Raw genomic sequence first — 8021 nt, 5'->3', positions numbered from 1 at the left:
CATCAAGTTTTTTTTTCTTTTTCAAGAAAAGCACATTTGAATAATGTTTATTTAACATTTTTCTCCTAAAAAGTTTGTTAGGTCACTTGGAGGAGGCTTTTAAATAGGTAGAGAAATTTGGGGATACCTCCACAGATTGGAAGATACTTTTCGTTGCAATCGACATGTTTTTCAATACCGACTGCAACAAGACATTGAAAACCAATTTCAACCGCAACAAAAAGTATACCCCAATTTGCAAAAAAGAATAGCTTTCCTAAATACTCCATATAATTCAAAACTCAACTAAATGGCCCTTGTGGGTATTTGTGAAGGATTCATAAAATTAGGGCTCTTTTGGGAATAAATAAACAACAATTTCTGTGAGGATAGCCTAGAGAGGATGAGATTGATCTCATAATTTCAGGCTTTAGACTTTTGGGGCAAAACACTTGGATATGATGCAGCTTTCATATAGAAGAGAAGAAGTATTATGTTTGGGAGAAATATAATTGAAAATCTGGGTTACAAAATATGTTAAATTTTTGGCCGTTTATTTAGAAATTCAGGAATTAAATTTCCACCTGAGTTTCAAGTCCTTCTAGAAAAGAAGGATGTCAAAATGTGGAATCAATGATCCAGACTTAGGCAACTGGTAAATAGCCTCTCACCCTTATGTACGAGCCCCCTCCTCAGCTGCATCAATATCCTCTTCCTTCGAACTTGCCAATTTGACGATGTCTTGTACAAGTATCTTTCCATCTGTTGAAAAACAATTGATAATCTAAGTAAAAAAAAAAAAAAGATCTTAAATCCTAAGACATAATTTAGCTAGAATTTTTCCTCCACTTTGCGCTGCAAACAGCATCCATTTCCGACAGTGATTGGGATAGGAGGTACAGTTTGATAATTCAAGAGTTTAGACCTATTCCATCGAGTGAACAGGCATGAATATGATTAGATGAAAAACAAAAGTTAGCTACTACCAACCTTTATCTTTGGAAAGATTGGCGATGAGTTCTTGGATACCCTCCTTGTCTAAAGTATCTTTTAGATACATAGCAGCACCAGCAACCTCCTCAGGAGTCACTTTTCCATCGTGGTCTCTGTAAGTTTCAATAATTACTTAATGATATTCTTTATGGAATACATTTTTCAGATCTGCTTTTATATGTGTGTATGTGTGTATCAGAATATTCCTTGTGAGGCTATAAAAATTATTATACAAGTATTCAATTCAAGATCTCTCTGTATTGAATAATCACAGCTGACGCAAATACTACAAATGATGCTGCGCTGAAGTTCTATAACTAATGGGCAAGGGCAACCATTCCAAACCAAAAGAATAAACTGGATTCACATTTCCCGGATCATGAGACATACATGTTACGCAGTCATCTAAAATTACCTGTCAAGTAGTCGCCACTTGTTACCAATTTTGGCATCAACGTCGTCAATTTCCTTCTCAAGCTTTTGAAGCATAGCATCAACCTGATGTAAGGTACAACAGTTTCAGGATAGGTTTTTAACTTAGCTCAAGTGAAGTGAACGTACAAAGAATAATTAGGCATCCAGGCAACTAGGTGCAAGTTTTATGAACTTCTTACCCTATTTATAAGTGCCGAAGAAACTTTATCCTCTGAGCCTGTTTCGGTGTCTTGGTCATTTTCCTCTCTGGCAGCTTTGTATGCCTTTTTCGCCTTTTCTTCTCCTTCTGTGCCCTCTTTGTCCACCATGGTATTATACAATCCAATCTACAGAAAGGCATGGTCTATATCTTTAACAATTAACTAAAACAAACATTAAAAGATGTTATTGCTCAAGTAGCAAAGCTAAAATTTTAAGCCGAATTTCAAGTTAGTGGGTTTTGCAATAATGTTAACGACATTGTTGCCACTCCCCGTCTAGCATCTGGGATAAGGAACTACGGAGATGGTCCCAGAACCGTCTGTGATTGAATGATCATCTTGAATCCTTATAAAAGACAGCACTTTGATCATCTCCATGTGGGTCTACCACAAGGCAAAACGGGCAGTTGCAAATTCTCCTCCCTCCGCATTATATGAATAGGGATGGGGATTGGTAGGCACAAAAGATATGGACGTGGTAGTTCTTTTTGCGAAGGAGAGTAAAAAATAAGAGATCATATTAATCCTGAGGAGTTTAAAAAACTGTTACATAACATAGCAAGTTGATTCGACATACCTCCTTACTGACCAACCTCAAGAATTCATCACGTTCCCTACTCACTGACTGAAAGCACAAACAAAGAACACGTAGAATCAAGATCACGGCACAAATTTTTTATTTCAGTTTCAAAACCACGGCAGGTGTACCAAAAGCTACATACAGATGCAGAAGCCAAAACAGCCAACGCACGGCTAAGTTCACAGAGCTGTTCCTGCTTCTCTTGTGTTGCTGCTATTATCTGCTCTTGTGCCTCTCTAGCCGTTGGATCAGTCATCTCTTGCAAAGCCACGTCTTCCTGGCCAATCCTAGATTCGCTCTTCCTAGCTTGCTCCTCTTCTTCTTTCTCTTCTTCCTCCTACAAAAAGATCAACCAAAACATGGAATGAGTAGTACAAACAAAAACACCTATGAAACAAGAACACATTTGAATTCCTCTTTGAGAAAGTTGAAAGACCTCTCACGATATGCAGTTCAAGGTACCAAGTGAGAAGTTATATGCTACCAGAAAGAAAAGGCAACATCAATTTTGTTTTCCAATACCTTGATAAGTTCTTCTTGCATTTCAAGGTATTCCAGTTTTCTCCTCCTCTCTGAAACAGAATCTTCAGACGGCAAAGCCGTCACTCCTACAGTATCCACAACCTCATCTGGCAGAGAAGATAGTGTAGCTTGAACAGCCTCTTCCGGCCTCACCTTTCCAGAAACATTGAAGGCTCTAAAAAAATGATACCAAACCAGAATGAAGGAGGTCAGATGTGGCAAAATACCAAACAACATACAACATAAACGCATATAACGCCCTAATTACCTGGAGAGGATCAAAAGGGAGGATGGTACAGAGTGGTTCAGAGATAAATCCAACCAATCACGAAGCTGCAAAGAAGGTTTATCCAAAAGGTGGGAGTCAGACAGCAAAATTCATTTAGAATTTGTAAAAAAAGAAAGAAAACAATAAATAAAATAATTTTTAAACATTGAAATTTGCATTTTGCATTACTAATTTAAATCCTTTGGTGATTTGTGTGTTGGATTTTTAAGGTTTAGCAACGAATCAGGATTAGTTTGGTCTTGATTAGCTTAATAATTCAATAGGAGGTCTCACTTGAGGTCTAATTGTGCACTTAACTTCTGTTTACCGTTAATACTACATTAAGTGTTAAGTAGTAATGAGCTGTCAAATGTAGCTACTGTACTGTGGTGTCTCTATCTCATGATAAAAAAGGCTAGAGACACAGCAAGCATGATAAGCTAGCCTCTCGCATACAGGAAAAAAAAAATCTGATTTCTCCTTTATTCAAGCATGAGAAAATAGAAGTACAAATCTGAGTCAAAACCCTAGTTCTAACTAGATGTTCTCTCTATTTCTTCTTGCTAACTATGCCACTAGAGTATTGTTAGTAACTATTAATACTATGTAGAATGATGTATAACATATGATGCTGTTCAAATCAGTTATAGAGTATGATAATACTAAGAATAACTATGTTTCCAGTATAACATACAGTTTATAGCCATAGTTATACTTAAGGTTATGTTATGATGATTAAGGACCTCAAGATCTAATATGTCGAACTTAAATGTGGAGAAACAGAACAGCCATAAGCTCAATACTTTTTTATAAACCAGCAGATTATATTTGGATCAATATGACTAAGAGATAACGAATCAAAAGCTCACTACAATCTGTAGAACCAAGGACAAATGTAACTAAGATTTGGATGAGAAATCTGAAAATTACAAATTAGTATTACCCAAGATCAAGGTCGCTGCCTCGCCCAACCTAATAATCAAGTTAAACAAACAACAAAAAAGCAACATCATTGAGAGAATACCTGCTGCCTCATTTCCTCAACAGAGAGTAGCCCAAGTAAACCTCTATCTCTACAGTCTTCACGAAGTTCGGCTTCTGAAAGTGTTTCCACACCTTCAGCCTGAATCATCTTATCATCATTCTTGATCCTATCCAAAACATTGGAAATTAAAACTATTCAATATTTGAATCCATAGCACGAGGAATCAGTTAATATACATAATATAGGAAGAAAATACAAGGCATTTTAAAAGACAATAGAAACAAACATATATGAGCAGGTTCACATGTTCATATTATATTATTCGATTAAGAGGAAAATGAAATGGAGTCAACAATTAGCACGGCATCTTAAACATAGACTATGTTGGATGACCTTGAAGATTCTGACTTAGTCTAACTGCTCTGTAGCGGGAATCAGCAAGATTACTAGTCTTTCGAGGAAGGGATGTATAACAAAAAACTGAAAGTATCATATAGAGGAAAACGTGGAACAGCTGACTGGTGCAAGCTTCTTGTCAAGACATACACCAAGGATGAGAATGAAAAGGTTACTTCTCAACACCACAAAGATGATTGATTAAAAATGAAAAGCATTTAAAAAAATTAAGACTTTATCCTTCTAAAATGATCCAACATGATACCGTACTGAAAACTCAGATCAGGATAGTTTGGTGGTACAAAAGTTCGCTGTAGCTTACCATTGGAGTCTTTTCCGAAGCATAAAACGTAAATAAGCATCTGTCCCATATGGGCTTACTCCCATATATTTGCACATATTTACTAATCGAGGCCTGTAAGCCAAAAGAAGAATCCAATCAATGCAAGCATTACTACTTACAAAACAGAGAAGTTCTCATATACAAGCCGAATGCAAGTAAAAATCACAAAATATTATGTAAATGCTTACCTGCTGATATTGTCCAGGGTAAGTTCATCATTGAATAACTTTGCAAAACCTAAAATTTCTTCATTTGAAACACTTGCCCCGGTCCTAACCTATCTTAATATACTTTTGCCAGCTTAGTTGTGTAAAGAAAAAAATGAATGTTATACTAGAAATTCAAAATTCAATAGGAAGAGGTGTAAAGAAATCCATTAAAACTGCCTACCTTGCTCAAAAATTCATCAAGATCTTCTGCTGTCTTCTTAGTCTCTCCACTACGTGAATTTTGAACTTCCTTAGCCATTTCTCTGGCTGTGTCTTGAAGAAACTTGGCATACTCTATTCTAGCATTAAGCTTCCTTTTCAGTGCTTCCTACAGGTTAAGGTTCCATTAAACAAGTTTTAAGTCAATAAATGAAGTCCACAAAAATAAAAAAATAAAAACGAACGCGTCCACATCTGCATGAGAAGATGAGCCTAGATTCCAGAAGAACTGTGTTAGGCAACAAGGTGATCATAGAGCCCTACGTTAACTCTTCTTTTCTCCTCCTCTTTCTCTTTCCAAGTATTATAACTAGTTGAAAACTACAATAAGCTGCCTCTATAATTCATATATATGTGTGTGTGTGTGTGTGTGTGTGTGTGTGTGTGTGTGTGTGTGTGTGTACATATATGTATATATCTACAAGCGAACATACAGTCATGCTAATATATTTATAAAGATGTATATCACAATTTGGCACCTGTTCTTTCATTTTGTCCTGGAATGTAGACGGCAACATGTTTGGAAACAATTTCAGGAATACCGGCAGCAACAATTCCATGAATGGAACTAAAATGAAAACCGCAAAAGGAACTAGCCTAAATATATCAACGGTGGTGCGTTGTAGCTGTTGCTTTTCTCGTCTAGAAAGACTTTTTCCACCAGCAAGTTTTCGAAGTAATCTCGATGAGATCCTAACATCAGCCCACAGTAATTTAGTACCCAACCAATAATGCTGCAAAGTCGATACAAACTCATCTTTCCAGTGTCGAAGCTTGATGGCCCAATCCGCTCTAAATCAGGCAAAACAAAAATGATAAGAAATAAAAAACATACAACAACAGCCTGTAGCACACGAACAAAAACACAAGAAAAAGAGATACTAACCTGCTCATTGAGGCAATGGCTCTCAGTGCTGGACCAATTCCCAACAACTTAGCCCATACTTTCTGCATGATAGATACTGCATTCTTCTTAGACGCTTGCAGTTGTTTCAGTTTTGCTTTAGTTTTCACAGCAGTCAAACCTTCAACTGCCTGATCACATTCTTCAGGGGATGCCTCCTTTATCTGTTTAGTTTCCTGTTTTTCACTGGCAGTATCCCCCTTTCCAGGCTCAGGTTGACCCACTTTAGCTGTAGATGCAGTATGTAAGGACTGTGACATCCACCTGATCCCCGAAGACGGTAGAGTGCCCGCCTTTCTATCCCCAAAAGAACCATGCTTAAAGAAATGAGTAGTTGACAAGGTTAACAATTCATTTTTGTCAATTAAAAGACCAGGATTACTATCTTTATCTTTATGATCAAAATGTTTTGAAGGGTTGTCTGGACACCAACTGAAATCCCGTGAATTCAGAAACTGAGATGATTTGCCATACCCAAAACTCGAAATTCCTTCAACTGAGTAAGTAGGTCTGTGCAAATAATCGACGAGTAACCTCTTTCTTCTAAAAAGTGCTCTAGAAGCCATTATGGAAGCTTATTACCTCTCCAGTAAGAGCACGGTCATATCCTTCAGTGTGGACTCACTTAAGATCTTATCTAGAATTGTCATGAAAAGCACAAATCAAAATCACATCAACAAAGATAATAACAGCAAACGTCCATTTCAAATTAAACAAGACTTTTCAGCAAAATACCCTTTATGCAAAAAGAATTCCACTCATATTACCGCATTCCCAAAGCTAACACTAAAACTAAAACTAAAAGAAAACAGCCATAGATTCCATAAAAATACATTGTATTAAAAAAAAAAAATCAAAATCAAGAAAAATAAAAGGATGTATGCTTTAACCATATTATACCTAAAAAAAAAAATCTGTTGCAATTCAGCCTAATCCATAATACCCCAGAACAAATAACCTACTAATAATTTACCTACTAATCTGATAAAACCCAGATAATTTTTACCCACCAAAACAATATAATTAGAAGATTCCATCAAACCCATATAAATCAACCGTTAACACGCCCCAGTAATTCTTACAGATTTTCTGACTTATTCCTTCATCATCTAACAAATGGCAGACTAAATCAACCTATAACAACCTATTTCATGGTTTAAAATAGGGTTTAAAGAAACAAAACAAAACAAAATCAGAGCAAATAAAACAAGATTTCTTGTTTTAGTTGAAATTGATGTAACAAAATGAAGACAGAAAATGGGGAAATAAGAAATGGATCTTAGGGTTTAAGAAATACATACCCTATTCTCCGCAGTTTCGTTGAAATCAAAATTGGGGTTTTCTCAAAGATATTTATAGCTCATGTCTTAGACGACAAGAAATTATAAGAACTTTTTCTTTCCTCTTCTGGCTTGCGTCTTTGTTTTTTATTTAGGGAAGGAAGGATACAGTATATAGTAGTGTGTGGGGCTTTTTCATATTAGGAGTTGCCCATCGGTTTGGTCCTATGGGTCCGGGTCCGTCCTTGTCCAAAGGTTTTTATGTTGCTCGTCGTTGGTCCTAAAATTGCACTAATATGCAGCTCCGAAAATACCCTTAGTAATACAATATGCAATCGAACAAATAGTAATCTGTGAGTCTGACAATTATTTTTTTAATCGGAAGCAATTAACTAAAACAAACATACACATTATAACACCGCAATTGCATCGAATTTCGTTAAGCAAAAACACTTGATACCCAATAATAAAGAGAAGACACCAAATAATAAACCAAATAAATTGACACAGTTTTTCTTAACAGGAAACAATTGAATCACACACACATCCATACACAATACAATGGAACATATCAATTGTACCGAAATTTTGTTAAGAAAAAGCAAAATATATACAATATAAGCAGGCTTTTCTTAAACAGGAAAACGATTAACTAACAAATTTGTTACCTCAAATTCCGCGGCCTCTTCTCCACAGAAAGATATATCA

The 8021-nt window shown here is 36.1% G+C and overlaps 1 protein-coding gene across 1 annotated transcript; it reads right to left on the bottom strand.

The window, feature by feature from the left end:
- Positions 1 to 415: 415 nt before the first annotated feature.
- LOC113358195 (mitochondrial proton/calcium exchanger protein-like) lies at positions 416 to 7473 on the bottom strand. Its single transcript, XM_026601727.1, has 15 exons — positions 7335 to 7473; positions 6016 to 6670; positions 5609 to 5921; positions 5092 to 5238; positions 4890 to 4978; positions 4681 to 4773; positions 4002 to 4128; positions 2978 to 3042; positions 2710 to 2884; positions 2330 to 2524; positions 2185 to 2232; positions 1587 to 1733; positions 1388 to 1470; positions 970 to 1085; positions 416 to 741 (listed from the first exon to the last, which is right to left on the bottom strand). The coding sequence occupies exons 2-15, from the start codon at positions 6597 to 6599 to the stop codon at positions 653 to 655; spliced, it is 2271 nt and encodes a 756-aa protein (XP_026457512.1). The 5' UTR covers positions 6600 to 6670; positions 7335 to 7473; the 3' UTR covers positions 416 to 652.
- Positions 7474 to 8021: the final 548 nt, after the last annotated feature.

The sequence above is a fragment of the Papaver somniferum genome, chromosome 3, assembly GCF_003573695.1.
Source record: "Papaver somniferum cultivar HN1 chromosome 3, ASM357369v1, whole genome shotgun sequence".
NCBI classification, from domain to species: Eukaryota; Viridiplantae; Streptophyta; class Magnoliopsida; order Ranunculales; family Papaveraceae; genus Papaver; species Papaver somniferum.
The sequence above is the reverse complement of the archived record's forward strand: the minus strand, read 5'-3'. Positions and strand labels throughout refer to the sequence as shown.